At 47.2% G+C, this 16406-nt stretch overlaps 5 protein-coding genes across 5 annotated transcripts; 2 read left to right on the forward strand and 3 right to left on the reverse strand.

The window, feature by feature from the left end:
* The first annotated feature begins 748 nt into the window (after window positions 1-748).
* Window positions 749-2830, forward strand: LOC131271727 (phenylalanine--tRNA ligase beta subunit). Its single transcript, XM_058273240.1, has 3 exons — window positions 749-910; window positions 1003-1216; window positions 1276-2830. The coding sequence occupies exons 1-3, from the start codon at window positions 853-855 to the stop codon at window positions 2774-2776; spliced, it is 1773 nt and encodes a 590-aa protein (XP_058129223.1). The 5' UTR covers window positions 749-852; the 3' UTR covers window positions 2777-2830.
* Window positions 2831-3735: 905 nt separating this feature from the next.
* LOC131272522 (omega-amidase NIT2-like) lies at window positions 3736-4842 on the reverse strand. Its single transcript, XM_058274278.1, has 2 exons — window positions 4725-4842; window positions 3736-4650 (listed from the first exon to the last, which is right to left on the reverse strand). The coding sequence occupies exons 1-2, from the start codon at window positions 4738-4740 to the stop codon at window positions 3812-3814; spliced, it is 855 nt and encodes a 284-aa protein (XP_058130261.1). The 5' UTR covers window positions 4741-4842; the 3' UTR covers window positions 3736-3811.
* Window positions 4843-5187: 345 nt separating this feature from the next.
* Window positions 5188-6494, reverse strand: LOC131272573 (omega-amidase NIT2-like). Its single transcript, XM_058274350.1, has 2 exons — window positions 5875-6494; window positions 5188-5787 (listed from the first exon to the last, which is right to left on the reverse strand). The coding sequence occupies exons 1-2, from the start codon at window positions 6211-6213 to the stop codon at window positions 5293-5295; spliced, it is 834 nt and encodes a 277-aa protein (XP_058130333.1). The 5' UTR covers window positions 6214-6494; the 3' UTR covers window positions 5188-5292.
* A 1388-nt stretch (window positions 6495-7882) lies between these two features.
* LOC131259195 (omega-amidase NIT2-like) lies at window positions 7883-8990 on the forward strand. The gene has a single exon (XM_058260635.1). The coding sequence runs from the start codon at window positions 7883-7885 to the stop codon at window positions 8711-8713; it is 831 nt and encodes a 276-aa protein (XP_058116618.1). The 3' UTR covers window positions 8714-8990.
* Window positions 8991-9027: 37 nt separating this feature from the next.
* LOC131272854 (phytanoyl-CoA dioxygenase domain-containing protein 1) lies at window positions 9028-13588 on the reverse strand. The gene is made up of 3 exons (XM_058274724.1): window positions 13511-13588; window positions 9913-10469; window positions 9028-9763 (listed from the first exon to the last, which is right to left on the reverse strand). Exons 1-3 carry the CDS (start codon window positions 13532-13534, stop codon window positions 9481-9483), a joined length of 864 nt encoding a protein of 287 aa, XP_058130707.1. The 5' UTR covers window positions 13535-13588; the 3' UTR covers window positions 9028-9480.
* Window positions 13589-16406: the final 2818 nt, after the last annotated feature.

Genomic DNA, 16406 nt, shown 5'->3' on the forward strand with positions numbered 1-16406 from the left:
CGGTTGAACGACCGTCTCCCGGGAGTTTGACAACATTTGTCAAATATGCTCCGAATCCGAATCCCCATCCTCATGCGTACTATTGCTGAATATTTCAATCATTTGATTAATAAATTGAATGATTCACGCAAGAAAATCAAAATTCATATAATCTTTTCACAGAAAACTTCATTCGTAGTACAACAAAACTTATCTTATTAACTTAAAACGGCCAGGCCATGTTGGGAGCTGTTTCAATCAGTTGATGGTTCAGGTTTGAATTACCCATCACTAGCTCGATATTTGAGCGAGGATCGAACCGGCATTTGACCTCTAGACGCGTGGGGTTTGATTCCGTCAAGGTCTTCGGACCGGTAATTTCCGGTTCGTCACATCCGGTTTCCAATTGACATTTGTCATGTGATGCAAGCAAATTCTATGCATATAATGCACTATCAAGCGAGTAGCGCCAACGGCAAACATGAAACCGACAGTTACAGAGGACTTTTGAATGAAGTTGATCTGCCTTAGGTTTTGATGATGCAATTTTTTACATTCTTCCATAACAGTCACATTTTAATTCATGAAATTTGGTGATTACAAATAGAAAATTATTTAAAAAATGGCTAAAATCATTCGAATGTGAACTTGTTGAGTTTTTAACCCGGCAATATAAATACCGGGACAGATTGATTTGCCCAAAATGTCCAAATTCATTCGATTGTCATTTGACGACAACTGTTCATTTGACAAAAACAAATCGAACCGTCGTCGTGGAATAAAGTGTTGGAAGTTTTCGGATTCACGGTGTCCGCACTCTCATTTACCAGTGTCCACAGATCCAGAGCTCTAATTGAAGACATTTAATCCAAAATGCCGACCGTTGGTGTAAAGCGTGACTTGTTATTCAAAGCGCTGGGCAAAACATACAGTAAGTTGGCGATTGCAGCCGGCAGAGGTTCATGCCGGGAGGAAGGTTATGTGCATAATCGCATCTTGCAAAACCCAACTCCTTTCTTGCAGCTGACGATGAGTTTCAAAAGCTCTGCTTCGAGTTTGGTCTCGAGCTGGACGAGGTTACGACGGAAAAGCAAATGATCACCAAGGAGCAGGGCCAAGTGGAAGCAGCAAAAGATGCGTCGGAGGAAGTTATCTACCGAATTGATATACCGGCGAACCGCTATGATTTGCTCTGCCTGGAGGGTTTAGTGCTGGGCCTTCAGGTGTTCTTGGGAAAGTATGTGTTTCTACTGATTTCCGGTGGCAGAAGCAGTTTTTAATTTTCCGCCTTTTTAGAATACCGTTTCCGCGGTTCACCAAGGTTGCCCCATCGGGGAAGGGCGTTGCATCGCAAAAGATGATCATAACGAAGTCGACGGCTCAAATTCGGCCGTTTGCGGTGGCGGCTGTGCTGCGCAACATCACGTTCACCAAGGATTCGTACGATAGCTTCATCGATTTGCAGGACAAGCTGCATCAGAACATTTGCCGCAAACGTACTCTCGTGGCCATCGGAACGCACGATCTGGATACGCTCCAGGGACCGTTCACGTACGATGCGAAGCCACCGAAGGAGATAAACTTTGTTCCGTTGAACCAGGACAAAGCGATGACGGCGGAAGAGCTAATGGAGTTCTACTCAACGCACGCCCAGCTCAAGGCTTATCTTCCGATCGTGCGGGACTCCCCGGTCTATCCGGTGATTTACGATGCGAACGGTGTGGTCCTTTCCCTGCCACCGATCATTAACGGTGACCATTCCAAGATTACGCTTAACACGAAGAATGTGTTCATCGAGTGTACGGCGACGGATCTTACCAAGGCCCGTATTGTGCTCGACACGCTGGTTTGCATGTTTTCCACGCACTGCGCCAAACAGTTCTCCGTGGAATACTGCGACGTGGTGACGGCAGAGGGTGAAACGAAACAATATCCGGATCTCGCCTTCCGCAAGGAAACCATTTCGGTAGCGAAAACGAACGCATACATCGGCATCAACGAGTCGGCCGAGCAGATGAGCAAAATGTTGAATCGATTGCTACCGACGAAGCTTACCGAAGCGGACACACTGGAGGTAGAAATTCCACCTACTCGCCACGACATGCTGCACACGTGCGACATCTACGAGGATGTGGCCATCGCGTACGGCTACAATCGCATCCCGAAGACGCTGCCCGCGAAAATGCACATCGCGAAGCAGTACCCGTTGAACAAGCTGACCGAACAACTGCGTGAACAGATCGCCCAAGCCGGCTTCACCGAGGGGCTAACCTTTACCCTCTGCTCGCGGGACGACATTGCGAACAAGATGAATGCCAAGATTGAGCAGATTCCGGCGGTGCACATTGCGAACCCGAAGACGCTCGAGTTTCAGGTGGTCCGGACGACGCTCATACCCGGTCTGCTGAAAACACTGGCGGCCAATCGTAAAATGCCGCTTCCGTTGAAGCTGTTCGAAGTGTCCGACGTCGTGTTGGCAGACAGCAAGGCGGAGGTGGGTGCGAAAAATGAACGTCGAGTTTGTGCGGTCAACTGCAATAAAACAGCCGGTTTCGAGGTGGTGCACGGTCTATTGGATCGGGTGATGCAGCTGCTCGAGGTGCCTTGGGACAAAGCAACTGGCTACTATCTGCAAGCCTGTGACGATCCGGCATACTTCCCGGGCCGTTGCGCATCCGTGCTGTACAAGGGAACCGACATCGGACGCATCGGTGTGCTACACCCGACCGTGCTGCAAGCATTCGAGTTGACCACCCCGTGTTCCGTCGTGGAATTCAACATGGAATATTTCGTCTAAAGCGTTCGTGAGTTTAATAATCTGTGGGCAAATAAAGGTCCCTTTAAATTTAATTTAAAATTTGCTCGATTATTTCCTTTATTCTCTTCAATCGTTTGACATCGGTTTATCAATCACACCCGTACGATTCCGTACACAGAAAGGGTAATTGAAAAATCTATCAACTCACTAACGCTGCTCACGGTTCCGAGGAAGTGCTTCTTTTGGTCGACGCTATTACTTATCATTGCTGAGCAACCCCTATCGGTCCCGACTAACTGCACCAAGGTAATTTCCTCGTGGACCAAAGGGTTCGCTGTGTAGTCGACCTCAAATTCGATTCGTTGGGCATTTTCCAACGGTCCCTTGGACAATTTGATCGTATGCATCAGTTGATCGCCTTCGTTGAGAGAGTATTGCCAAGCTAAAGTTATTATGATAATTTTGTTAGCCACTTTGAGCTGTATTACCATTGACACGTGCACCGAATCCTATGTTACACTGTGCATTTCCAGCGTTAAACCATCCGATGGTGACCACAAGGAAAAGGACAAGTTTACACCGCACCGCCATTAAAGATTGTACTCATCGGTCAGAAACAAAATGGAAACTGAGCTGGCATCGAAATTGCAGCCGAGTGTCTGGTTGCGGTAATCAATTTCTTATCGTAACACGTCATATCATATCTATTAGCCATTTTTGGGATTATGCTTCAATGCATTAGCTTATGGTTGTAACATGTAATCGCACAATCGACATGTTGAACGATTAGGCTATTATTTTTTTCAAAGGGATACGAAAACATATAGGAGAAACTAGAGATTTTTTATCAACAAATGATAACCAAGCCCCGGCAATTCATATCTGTTAACCACAAGTATGCGGTTGAGAGAATGGTAAATAATCAGTTCAGAAGTTTAACTGTGTGGTGAAATTCTTCGATTCTACAATTTCCGACGTAATATTGAATCAAAGAAAATAGTTAAAATGGAATTGGTTCTGTATATTTCAATATACTTGGTTAACAAAGTGATAACAAGTTGAATTGTATGGCCACTATTTCCCCACAGCATCCGTCGTATACAGATCCGTTCTGCGCTGGCTGAATATAGGAATCTGTGCCCGAACTTCGTCCACCGTCTGGAGATTCACATCGGCAACAACCGTTTCTTCGGCTTCGGCTGCTTGGGACACCACTTTGGCCCACGGATCCACCACCATCGAGTGGCCCCAGGCCACGTAACCGGCCGACTTGTCCCGGGCCGGAGAAATGGTAGCCACGTACGATTGTGTATCGTTCGCGCGTCCCCGCGCCAGCAGTTCCCAATGCAGCGGCCCCGTTTTCATGTTAAACGCTCCGGGATAGATTAACATATCGCATCCCTGATTGCGATACAATCGGGCAAGTTCGTCGAAGCGAATGTCGTAGCAAATGCCGAGACCAATCTTTGCCCCATCGATAGCGACCGTGGCAAGGCCGCTACCTCCGGTAAGGACGTCCGATTCACGGAACGTTATACCGCCCGGTATGTTGATGTCAAAAAGATGGATTTTTCGGTACGTTGCAAGCAGCGACCCTTCCGGTGACCACACGGTACACGTGTTGTACAGTTTGCTGTCCGTGGGACTCTTTTCAGGGATCGTTCCACCAATCAGATAAATGCCAAGCTCCTTCGCAATCGCCGCTAGGCTGCGGCTCGTTTCGCCCGATGGGATCTCTTCGGCATATTCCGGAAAGTGCTGCGTACCGTACGGTGAGTTGAAACATTCCGGCAGAGCGACCACACGGGCGCCCTTATCAGTGACAGCTGATCGGATTTTTGTCAGGGCATTTTCGATGTTTTGCGTTTTATTGGCACCGACTTTTAACTGCACCAGCGCAATACGAAATCCAGCTGGCGGAAGAGATTGTACAATTATTTACTCGTAGAATGATAAAACTGTGGTTTATTCTTATTAACTAGCTCACCGCGAACAGCACTCATCCTGCTGGTTGTAGCTGCAAAATGCTCGCTCGTTGTTATCAAATCCGAATAAATTATCAGCTGCACTTATCACACAGTTTTATTTGTTTTGATGTGCTCCCCAGTTAGTGATGGTTGGTCGGGATCGGACTCGATTATTAGGTGCAACTCTTTCCCGGAGTATTTGAACGAGAGAATCAGAATCAACAGCGAATCGGAATAACTTCACTCTAAATTTTCTTTTCAAAGTTCTCCTTAGTTTTTTTTTCTGGGGTTTTGTTTATCTCTCGCGGTAAATTACGGAAGGAATCAAAGGAATATTCGGATTGCTAGGTTAAAATTCGATAGGTCTTCGTTAAAAGATCAAATGTTGCTAACGTTTGAATGAACAGCGTGGTTTAAAATATTTGTGTAAAATTGTGTGGTTCATTTATTTTGTTGATAATGAATTCAAAAAACAAAAACAGATTAAAAACGCCCTTTGAAGCGTGTACAAATTTAATTATCCATAAACAAGTGTTACACACGTTATTCTCACATATATCGCCGAGAAGAATCGAAATTTGGTATAATTCACGAGTAGCCAACCTTGAGTTCATATAGATCCGAGCGTTTCTGTTCGAACACCGGTATCCGTTGGCGAACCTCGGTCAGCTCCTTCAGCACAAGATCCGCAACGACAATCTCCTGAAATTCGGTCGCTCGTTGAATAACCTGACCCCACGGGTCTACCACGAGCGAGTGACCGTACGGGATCAGCTTGGCGTGTGTATCGCGTGCCGGTGAGCAGAACGCCACGAATGTCTGATTGTCCAGGGCACGTGCCTTTGCCAGCAGCTCCCAGTGCTGCTCACCGGTCGGAACATCGCACACGGCCGGATAGATTAGCAGATCGCAGCCCATCGCGCGATAGGCGGTGGCAAACTCGGCGAACCGCATATCCCAGCAAATGCCCAACCCGATCCGGGTATCACCGACGGTGAAGGTCGCGTACTGGCTGCCAGCGGTGAAGAGTTTTGTTTCCGCCACCGTTGTCTTTCCACTGAGGCTTGAATCACAAAGATGGACCTACAGTAAGGAGTAGGTTTGGAGTGGAAAAAAGACAATCCTTGTTAGAGCATTTTGCAACATACACTGTCCCTTCCGTTTCACAACCTTCCGATACGTTGCCACCAGATCCCCTTCCGGGCCCCAAACGGTGCAGGTGTTGTACAACCGGCCTCCACACGATTCCACGATCGAACCACCAACCACGTATACACCAAAGTCTCGGGCCGCATTAGACAACGCCCGGCTGGTCTGCCCGTCAGGTATTTCCTCTGCCTCGTCCCGCAGCGTATCGACCGAGTACGGCGCATTGAAGCACTCGGGAAGTACGACCACATTCGCCTCCTTTTCCTTCTTAGCGATGCGTATCAGATCACACGCGTTCTTGAGGTTTTTCTCCTTCGACTCCACCACACGCAGCTGTATGAGAGCGATCCTGATCGTCATCCTTGAAGATTGTCCACGAATAAAAAAAAACGGATCCCAAAGTCGCTGACAGCGCAACTACTCGCGCTGATTGAAGCTCACGAACTAAACTCTTCGCCACTGCACTTTGCACGTCCCTGTCGGGACACCATCTGCATCGGGCAAAACCTCGATTACTTCACTCTATCAGTCTGCCCTCGCTGACCCCCGGAAACCATTCAGCGATCGGGTGACCGCGGCCAGGAAGAGAGTTGTTTTGACGTTCCCCCGGTACGTGGCCGAACTGTGCCGGCGGTATCGCCTCATCGTAAGATAATGGCCGCTGATACGAGAAGTCATCAGGGGGGAAGGGAGAGACAGAGCAACTCGACACATACAATGGCCGTACTGGATGCTGGTCGTATCTGCTTTCAATAATAATACAAACCTTTCAGCACATAGGAGATCGCAAAGATGCGAGATTGTTTGCATGATGAAAACGCAGAATGATGAGAAAATGCCGAATGTCGTTCTAATTAAGCCAATGATCGACACATCAGTAAACATGTTTGCTGCAGGGCACTCCGATTGAATCTATGCATTAGATGGATTAGATGAGGGGTTCGAGTTTTCAGGGTGTTTATAGCACAAGGAAGGCCCAATAAATTCTAGTGTCGAATTCAAATTTCCAATGGATGATTCGACTATTTGGTAAACCATTTTAAGATTGCTGTGCGCCTACGATCATACCATTTAGAAAAAAGTATACAGTCCCAAAATTAACCGTTAATTTTCTATTGTTTTTAACTAAGGATGGGTGCGCCTTTCCCGAGAAGGATCAGATCGTATAAAGAAATCGCTATCGAGAGGATTTTGTTCGTTTTAACAATATGTTAAGTTGGCTTTGAAGGCTCTACACACAATTTCTGGGGGGTTGGATTTTGCCAACGTAACTACTGTACTGTGAATACAGAGTACGGATCAGAAATAGTGATGTAGCCAATGCTTCAAATAATAATATTTTGTTATTTTGATTTCCTACCGATCAGGTGACTAGGGGAGTTATTCCACTTCACACGGGTTTAGTACATTCGGTAACGTGTTGAGAAAAATGTCTTTTTCAATCCACCTAGTTCATGAAAAAAATGTGAAAAATTTTCAATCCACCTAATTCTTCAAATGACAATTTCATATTAAAACATAAGAAAAAAAGAGTGTTACATAATGCATTTATACGATTACAATACGAACGCTCAACAAATAACAAAATAAACAACAAAATTCAGAATCATTTGACAAATTTTGAATGTTTAATCATACAGTCGTGAGTGATATTATGATGTATAATTCAGCGGAATATGGTGTAATACGTAAAATTTTCCCTATGGTGTTTGAATATCAAGCGCCTTTAAGGGTTGAGGCACCCTTGCTTGGAAACCGGATCCTTCTTTAGCTTATTCTCCGACGATCGACTGGTACAGTCTGTTATCAAAATGTGCAGCAGCACCAGCTTCAGGATGATACTTTTCCTTAATGGCTGCTGACCTGCCCTACCTTTTGCCACTGGTCTATCGATAAGCCGTCATAGTGGCTTGCCTGTGGCTCTATATAAAGGGCTACGGATTTCGTAGGGACTGGCTAAGAACGATCGTATGCTGTAGTGACGAGTGGTTTCCTTGCGACGTGATATCACCCTTCAAACAGAGTTAAAATGTCTACGTTAAGAGTGGCGCTGGTGCAGTTAAAAGGACAGCCGACAAAGAAGGAATGCATTGCCAACGCGGCGGCGCAAGTTCGACTGGCGAAGGACAAGGGTGCCCGGTTGATCATTCTACCAGAGTGTTTTAATTCGCCCTACAGCACGGCGGAGTTTGCCCACCATGCGGAAGAAATCCCGTCCGGTGTCACTAGCCAGGCATTGGCCAAGCTGGCGGCCGACCTGGGCATCTATCTGGTCGGTGGAACGTATCCGGAGCGCGAAGGAACCAAGCTGTACAACACCTGTCCCGTGTTTGGTCCGAAGGGTGAGCTGCTGTGTCGGTATCGTAAGATGCACCTGTTCGATATGGACATTCCGGGCCAGTGTACGTTTCGCGAGTCGGACGCATTGACCGCCGGCGACCAACTGGCGACGTTTACCATCGGGACGCTCAATATTGGCCTGGGCATATGCTACGACAAACGGTTCCCGGAGTTGACGGCCTGCTACCGCCAGCTCGGGTGCGATATGATGATCTTCCCATCCGCCTTCGACCCTTACACCGGCCCGCTGCACTGGGATCTACTCGGCCGATCCAGGGCCCTCGACAATCAGATGTTTGTGGCATTGGTGTCTCCGGCTCGGGATCCAACAACGGAATACGTTGCCTACGGTTACTCGCTCCTGTGTGATCCCTGGGGAAGAGTCCTCTGTCGAGCGAAGGAATCGCAGGAAACGATCATCACAGACATTGATTTGAAAGTCTGCGAACAGATCAAACGTCAGATTCCGATTTTGAATCAGAAACGCAACGACATTTACCAGCTGCTCACGAAGAAGTAATTAGCCACCGCCATCGCATAACCTTCGAGCGGCGCCTTCAAAAATAAAAGCGTCCGATACACACCACAATGTTTAGCGTTCGAACCAACCAACCGTCCGCCCTGTCTGGAAGGGCAAAAGTGTTTCCTGCACCGTTGTTTATGGCGCTTCTTTTCGTTCGGATCCGTTCGGATGACTTTTCCACTTCACTGGGCACCTTGGTCATACGACCTGGTAAATGTGGCCACGAATAAGCGATCGCTGGACCACTCGGTATCTGCAGAGGTACAAAGACGTGGCATGAAATAAACACATACTTTACACAGGTCGTTACTGTTACAGAAATCGTTTGGTTTTTGTTTTATTACACCTATTATCTTTGTATTTAATATGCTGATGCAATTCCATCCTGGTTGCATTAGCGATCCACATAAAGGCGGCGCAAACGGAGGGCAGCGAACACAGAACGTTCGTACACGTTGTGGCGCAACGCCCCGAGAAGTGTAAATAAACATCTATGGCACGGGGGAGTGGGGGAGGAAAACAGGGAAAACCATACAACAAAACCAAGCAAAACTACATTCAGTATCCATCCCCATGAGGGGGGTTTTTTTTTGTTACAATTCTCTTTGGATTATCTCGCGTACCCTATATTGCCAACGCCTCCTAGGCACTCCCCGCCTTGCTACAGGAATGAAGCAAATGAACTAAACACAGGAAAGAAATATTACACATCTTCACCAACGGCTTCCGCAAAACCTGCCAATAGGGCGGCTCTCCCTGGCACCCTAATCTCGCTCGTACAGCACCGGGAACGGGCGATCCTCCGGCGGTTGGAGCCAGTTCTCTTTGGAATATTCACAGTCTTGTGTTTCGATCACGTGGAAGGTGTACGCGTGCCGGCTGCGGTCGGACTTGTTCGCGTCACTCCGGTGCACCACCTGGCTGTCGATGAGGACGCACGAGCCCGCCTTTACCGGGACGGCCACGAAGTTGGACTGCGGGTAGAGGGGGGCCGGTCGGTCGTAAACTAGCAGCTCGTCGGAGGTTTTGTCTGAGTTACGAATCCACCTGGAAATTAGGACAGAATTTAGGTTTATTTGCAGACTACAAGCATTTGGAACTTAATGTTTGGAAGATCTCAATTCATAGTCCAGACTGAAGAATCTGCACTGGAGGATCATCTGGACTATTGTTATTAAGACCTCATTGGTACCTACCGACGGTGAACACCGCTTTTGTGCGATCCTTTGATGAAGTGAAGGCATCCGTTCTGGAGCGTGGCATCCTCGAGCGGAATCCAGAAGCCGACCGTCGTGCTCGGCTCGGTGTGCAGGTACGTGGCATCCTGGTGTGGCTTCACCTCGCCGCCAATGCCCGGGTTCTTGAAGATGTACATACTCTGGGCGACGGCCGGTCGGCGGAAGCCGAGCTGCCAGCAAACCTCCTTCACGCGGTTCGAGAACGTGACCTCTTGGAACGCCGGATGTTCGGTGTGCAGCGCGTGACCCACCTTGTTCAGCGAGAAGGCCGGGTCGACCAGCAGCTCCCCATTCTCCCCGATGGCGCCCTCCTCGAAGAAGTAGCGTACCTTGTCCGCGCTCTCGAGAAAGTATCGCTCGCGGCCCTGCGCAGACTGTGCGCCGGCATTCGCGTTGAACACCTTGCGCTCCTCCTTCGGGGCATCCTGGTGCAGGTTGCGTCCCACCTGCAGCAGCTCCTGCACCTCTTCCGGCGTGAGGAAATCATCGATCACCGCGAACCCGTCCTCGCGGACCTAGTAGAGCGGGGAGAAAATCCGATAGGACACGCATTACATGAGGCACATTCCTTACATTCCGACCGACCGGCGAAATTACTCATCGGGTCGCGTGAGTTTGGGTCAACGGATAAAGTACCCCACACAGATTTATGACGCACCACAGCCGCCCACCCCTCACGTACACAACGCCACTTGGTGAGGCAATTAAAAACACTCGAGACAAGTCGTCGAGAAGGAGTGCAAGAGAAAAGCAAACCATCTACAAAATCACACGACTAAGGCCAAAGCCAACGACGCTTCTTTGCTCTTCCGAACCGGGGCTAAATATATAACGCAGAAGCGAGTCCGCTGACTCGACACCCCGGTCGCCCACTTGGTGGGGCCAAGGAAGATGCACGGTTTTGCGTCGTTGCAACACCGACCGATGGGTGGTGGTGGGTTTTTTGTCTCTTCCCTCGCACATTTTGCTCCACTTGAACCAAATTTTGCTTCTGCCTCTTGCCTTCCTACGAACTCTTCTTCAGTCCGGCTGCATCAACCGGATTTTCGTCGCGTTGCATCAGTGCTGCCCCGCTGGGTACAGCGAACTGCATTCATCGGCAGAAATATTTGTGCATATGTGTGGGGTTAGTGTTGTGTTTTTTTTTGCTCTGTCCTGTGTGTGTCTTAGTCGTTTTGCCGGTTATAATTAAAAACGTGAAATAAATTAAAAACACCGGACGGGCATCGCCGAAATTCGGCCACCCCGTGGAGTGGGGAGAGGCGTTCGGTTCGGTTTTCTGTTTGCCATTTATGTCTATGCGCCGATGGCGTGCTTCAATATGTGGTCGCCGGGATTCGTTGTTCAGCTTCCTCGCTTCGATGTAGTAATCCTTGAGAAATGGATGAGTCACAGAAGCTGACGAACGTGGTTTCGGTAATTCGACCAAGTACGAAACCGCACGTCGAATGTCACGATCTGTAAATACAGTGATCATTCATCGAGCCATTTGCGTCGTGTGAAAAATCGCTTGAAAAGGTACATATGTTTTCAATATATTTTCAATGTGAGTCACCTCTTTGAAGACGGTTTTAAATATTTTCGACGGGTTTAAGTATTTACCGGATGTGGTTCGTGGATAACTTTTCCTCAAATTAATTTCACCTTGCATGATTTCACGTTCCAAAAAATATTTTTAAATTTACCTTGCTTATTTCGGGTGACTCTATTTAATTGGAATTCTCTTCTACTATTCAAAACAAATAAAGATGAAGCGTTCATAATTCTGCACACATGATTTTTAGTGTCAAAAAAGGCATTCCTAATATCTGCCCTTATTGAGTAAATTAGAAGATATCGAGCATCATTGATTCAAACTATTTACCTTGTCAAATGACTATCCAAACCGTAAACAAAGCGTTTATTTGAACAAGTTAAATTAATAATACACTATCACATATCCCTTTAACGTTTTTTTCGTACGAACTAACTTGAACACTGTTTCCTGTTTGGTAGTAAATATAAATATCAAACACATGTTGGCCCATACGATCGCGCCACCCTCAACAGCCCCCCTTTGCAGCTAGTTTTAATCAAGATCAAGTAAACAGAGCGCTAAGGAGGCGAAGAGGCCGCCACTCGCGCCACTCCGGAAGCTGCCAATTGGCTTAACGATGGGCGGCTACATAGTTGGAGCATAAAAAAAATCCTTCTGCCTACTCGTGCGTGTGGAGTAGATGCGTGCGCATAAAACCGATACGATTTTGCTGACGCGGATGACGCACAGGAAGGAAGAGGTGCACAGTGGAAGAGGCGACCGCATAAAAACAATCACAACGTTGCGTGGCGTCCGGGACGGTACTTGCATAAGATAACACATTTTCACCTGCATCAGATCAAGTGCGCCACGCCTGTACCTTCCGGCTTTCCACGGCGGTGGAAAAACCCGTACCTGCCGGTCATTGATGGACGCGTGCGTGAATGGGGGCTTTCCACACGTATGTAGAGGCCCAGTTTTCACAAATGCTTTCATTGTTTTCCGAAGCGGCGTGCAAAAGAAAAGAGCTATCGATTGCATCGAGAAAAGAGAGACAGCCGCACCGGGAAAACGATACAGTGCCAACAAACCAAACGGAAAACGGTTCGCGCTTCTCGAAACGAACGGCGAAAGCGCAGGAACCGTTAATGGAACGGGCGCGACAGTGTGACCGCGGCCCCCGGGTAGATTCATTAAAATTCAATTATTATTACCCCCGGCTGGTTAGCGGACGCGGGGCGGGGACGCCGGAGTACCCGACGCACGGGTACGATTCGGCGCGGGTGTCGGCTTTTCCTTCTACGGTCATCGGGTGAGATGGCGCGGGTGCGCGCGGCTTCGAGCAAAGTGGTTCGGTCATCCGAAAAAGGAAATCCACTTTGGTGTGATTGTGTAGTTTGGCTCTGTTGTGGTTTTGCTTTGCTTTATGTGCTCTTTCCCAATCGACACCGGTTGCCGCCCGGGGTTTCGTGGTTATGTCACTGGAAATTGAGACAGATTGACCGATTTCGGAGTTCGTTTCCCTTGCGTCCGGAACGCACCGGGCTGGCCGCGGAAAGGTGTGGCGCAATTTGCGATGCGCAAAACCACCCGTCAAACGGTTCCGTCGCAAACGTTAACACCTAATTTTAGCACGTTACCAAAGCAGAGGCACCGATCATTTTCCGGCTGAGTGGAAACCTTTACCCTCTCTACCACGCTCGGTTGGAAGTTTGGAGGTGACGAAAGGTAAATATCTTATTCATTTTCATCCGAAATACACCTCCCAAACGGTGTGTGAGCGGTGGGTGGAAGACGATCGGCCCAGGAGCGCGTTCCGGTGTGCCGGTGTGTGTACGCGCTTCGCGTTCCGAACGGAGAAGAACCGACTGTTACGAACGCTACAAATATTCTCCACATTCTTGGACCCCGCCGGTTGCGGGTGGACTGCGGGCGCACAAATTGCACACGGGTTTTTCTAATTTTAACACCACGTTACCAGCGGGATCCCCTTGTTCGCTGGCAAGCATTTCCACCGGGTGCGGACCGTGGTTAGCTCACCTGATCGATCAGAAGGTTCCGCATCGCAGTTCAAGACGTAGTTGTTCTCGAAGGATCTGTCCTTTCTCCGGTAGCGGTTGGAAGCGATAAGCTACGGAATTCAAACGTATCGCTCGAAGACACAATCAGCCGTTCCACTGTTTGCTTCAAGTTCGATCGCCAGCGAATTGGTTCGGATTGTCTTTATCTTATCACAATGTTTACAGCGTCAGCGTACGGCGATACTCCGGCCGTCTGTGCACACCACACCAAAATCCCTATCTCGACGGTACGGTACGCGGTACGCGGAAAATCCTATGCTCAAAACGGTACGATCCCGCTGGGTCAAGACGCCGGACAGCACTACGGGGAACCGCGAATCGTACGCACGGTTTTATGTTGTTGTCTCGACGTCGACGATGCAAGTCACTCATTCTCTTTCGAAAACTCGCGATCGTACTCACTCTCAAACTTACAGCCGCACGCTCAGCTGTTGTCTGCACGATCTTCTCGTTGCCCCGCGGTACAAAATGAGTGCTTGCACACAATTTCCACCCGTTTCACTGACTGTTTTACCCACCCTACCCTAAAAACTGCTGCTTGCACACAACCGCTAGCTACTCTTCACCCACCGCCTTCCTGCTTCACCCCCTATGGGGTCCATGGATCAAATATCTCTCACTCTCCTCGAAACCTAACTACATTTCCCACAGTAGGAAGGTTTGATTTACATCTGGTCAAAGTTTTATTCCGGATATTTTTCTACAATGTTACTGCCGATTTTTAGTGCGATTGATTAATATATACAACCGGACGCACTTACAAATAAATAGTATCCAATCAAACATATTTTTTTTATGGTTTATTTCTTCGCAAACACGTTTTTTGCTCACCAATTAGATTTATTTTTGACCATCGTATTTTTCCATAGTAGCCGTCAGCATTCCTGCTGTCTAAAGACAAATCAGTGTAGTGATGGGATAGCTCCAGAAAAGAACGACATCTTCGCATCCGATCCAGCAAAGGAGCGAGTCCTTTCGCAGAAAAAAAAATAAGGTATTATAACACCATAATCTTTATTCATTTATTCATTATTTTATGCTACTGATTAAGTCACGGACAAAACGAATATTAGAATTATATTCGCTGCTCGATCAAATACTGCTTTTTATAGTTGACTCGTGCGTCGAAAAGATAACTTGATTGCTCAGGCAAGTACGCAGTAAAGCCTGAAATTGGCAAGTGGTTAATGCTAGTCTACCTGTCCCGTGTGAGCAAGGAGCTGGTATTCAGGTGGCTATATGATTTCACAGCTTATGTAATTACAAGCTTTCAAACAATTTGTTACCGGTAAATGATTGCTCCGGAGCGAACAGCTTTCGTCAAATTGTCTGCATGCTAGTCATTTGCCACTTACCAACGAGTGGGTCAATCTTTAAGCACAATGAATCTTCATAATGCAATATGAGGAGCCAATAAAACTTAATTTACGGTTGGAATGAAAAATGTCTTATATGGAGCAAATGAATACATACGATCCAGCTCCAACGTTCCAACTCTAGTTCAGTGTTGATAGCTGCCAGCAGCACTTGGAGTGCGTCGTGTGCAGTAAAAATATAAGTGTGAAAAATAGTTGTGTTTTCAATCTAACCAAGCTCGTTAATAGATAAGATTGGTTAATAAAGTGTTTGCTTTCATTTAAACATGTAAAGCAGATGAAAATCGATCGTGCTTCAGTATTGTCAACGCTCTTCCACTTGATGCTGGCAATGGAAAGAAGATAAGTATTCCATCTTTATATTGTGCATAATTGTACATAATAAGTGATATAGTCTTTCTTCTTTTGCAGGTTTTGCCAGAAGTAGACCTAGGAGTAGTGCCAGTGAAGTGTAAAAAGAGAAATTAAATTAATAAAACGGTAACATAACCTAAAGGTAAATTCCAAAATAGTTGTTGTTTACATTTTCGGATGACATTTCCCTCGTGGGCATTGGTAGACCCGGAGGGTATGGGGAAAAATTTGTGAAGGGAGGAACGAGGAGGGGTAACCCATAACAGAAGGGGAGTGAGTTCCTTCCCCTCATTTTTCGAATTACTGAACGCCATATATCAAAAAGACTCCTATTGCTTGGCGTTCAGTGATTCAAGTATATGGCGTTCAGTAATTCTAATGTATGGCGTTCAGTGATTGCACGCAAGTTTTTGTACACCGGGGTGAAGATCGCATCCCGCGGGCGACTGCATGAAAACAAACAGTTTGCTCATCTTTGGCGGTGAGTGTCCATTTGTTTACGTTTCGATGCCCTTACAGCGTTTGGTTTTTTTTGGTGTAATTTTCCTCCCAACACCAGAAAAACTTTCCTTACACGCGTAATTAAACCTGGAGCTTACGACCGTGGTATTTAGAATGTAGATCGTCCGATGCGGAATTTAAATGTACGTGCAATTAGATATATCATCATGCAAATTGGCAAAAACAGCGCGCAATCGTGCGTCGAATGCGTTCAAACTGCGCGAAGGCGGTGTAACAATTTACAAATGAGTGAATAAATGATGTTCGATTGCGTTGTTACCGTTACAGGAACATGCAATCTGTCCATCGAACGGATGATAATTCCATATCACTTCTCCTCAGGCACATTTAGTTCATAACGCACTTAAAGCGTGCAGTGATAGAGGAACAGTTTCCACGAGAGAAAAACTCAACCTTTTTACGATTGAGTAAATTTGTGAGATTTTGAGTTCCGTCGAGAATGAGAGAAGATCTCAATCGATAGGGTTACCAAACGCACACACGTAGGTCGGGCGCGTTGAAATTTGCATTCAAGGTGTCGTACTGCTGCACTATCTTCCGAAGATGGGGCTCTAATTGTATTAAATATTTAAACGTTCGGATATCAGTTTTCACCTTTTAGTT

The sequence above is a fragment of the Anopheles coustani genome, chromosome 3 (assembly GCF_943734705.1).
Source record: "Anopheles coustani chromosome 3, idAnoCousDA_361_x.2, whole genome shotgun sequence".
Taxonomy (NCBI): domain Eukaryota; kingdom Metazoa; phylum Arthropoda; class Insecta; order Diptera; family Culicidae; genus Anopheles; species Anopheles coustani.

Excerpts from the sequence above, each read along its gene's own strand:
- LOC131271727 (XM_058273240.1), top strand. The coding sequence starts at position 853 with ATGCCGACCGTTGGTGTAAAGCGTGACTTGTTATTCAAAGCGCTGGGC. Across the intron at positions 911-1,002 it reads AGCGCTGGGCAAAACATACA|CTGACGATGAGTTTCAAAAG; the intron begins GTAAGTTGGCGA and ends CCTTTCTTGCAG. Across the intron at positions 1,217-1,275 it reads CTTCAGGTGTTCTTGGGAAA|AATACCGTTTCCGCGGTTCA; the intron begins GTATGTGTTTCT and ends CCGCCTTTTTAG.
- LOC131272573 (XM_058274350.1), bottom strand. The coding sequence starts at position 6,213 with ATGACGATCAGGATCGCTCTCATACAGCTGCGTGTGGTGGAGTCGAAG. Across the intron at positions 5,788-5,874 it reads TGGTGGCAACGTATCGGAAG|GTCCATCTTTGTGATTCAAG; the intron begins GTTGTGAAACGG and ends TCCTTACTGTAG.
- LOC131259195 (XM_058260635.1), top strand. The coding sequence starts at position 7,883 with ATGTCTACGTTAAGAGTGGCGCTGGTGCAGTTAAAAGGACAGCCGACA.
- LOC131272854 (XM_058274724.1), bottom strand. The coding sequence starts at position 13,534 with ATGCGGAACCTTCTGATCGATCAG. Across the intron at positions 10,470-13,510 it reads GGAACCTTCTGATCGATCAG|GTCCGCGAGGACGGGTTCGC; the intron begins GTGAGCTAACCA and ends CCGCTCTACTAG. Across the intron at positions 9,764-9,912 it reads AAAAGCGGTGTTCACCGTCG|GTGGATTCGTAACTCAGACA; the intron begins GTAGGTACCAAT and ends CCTAATTTCCAG.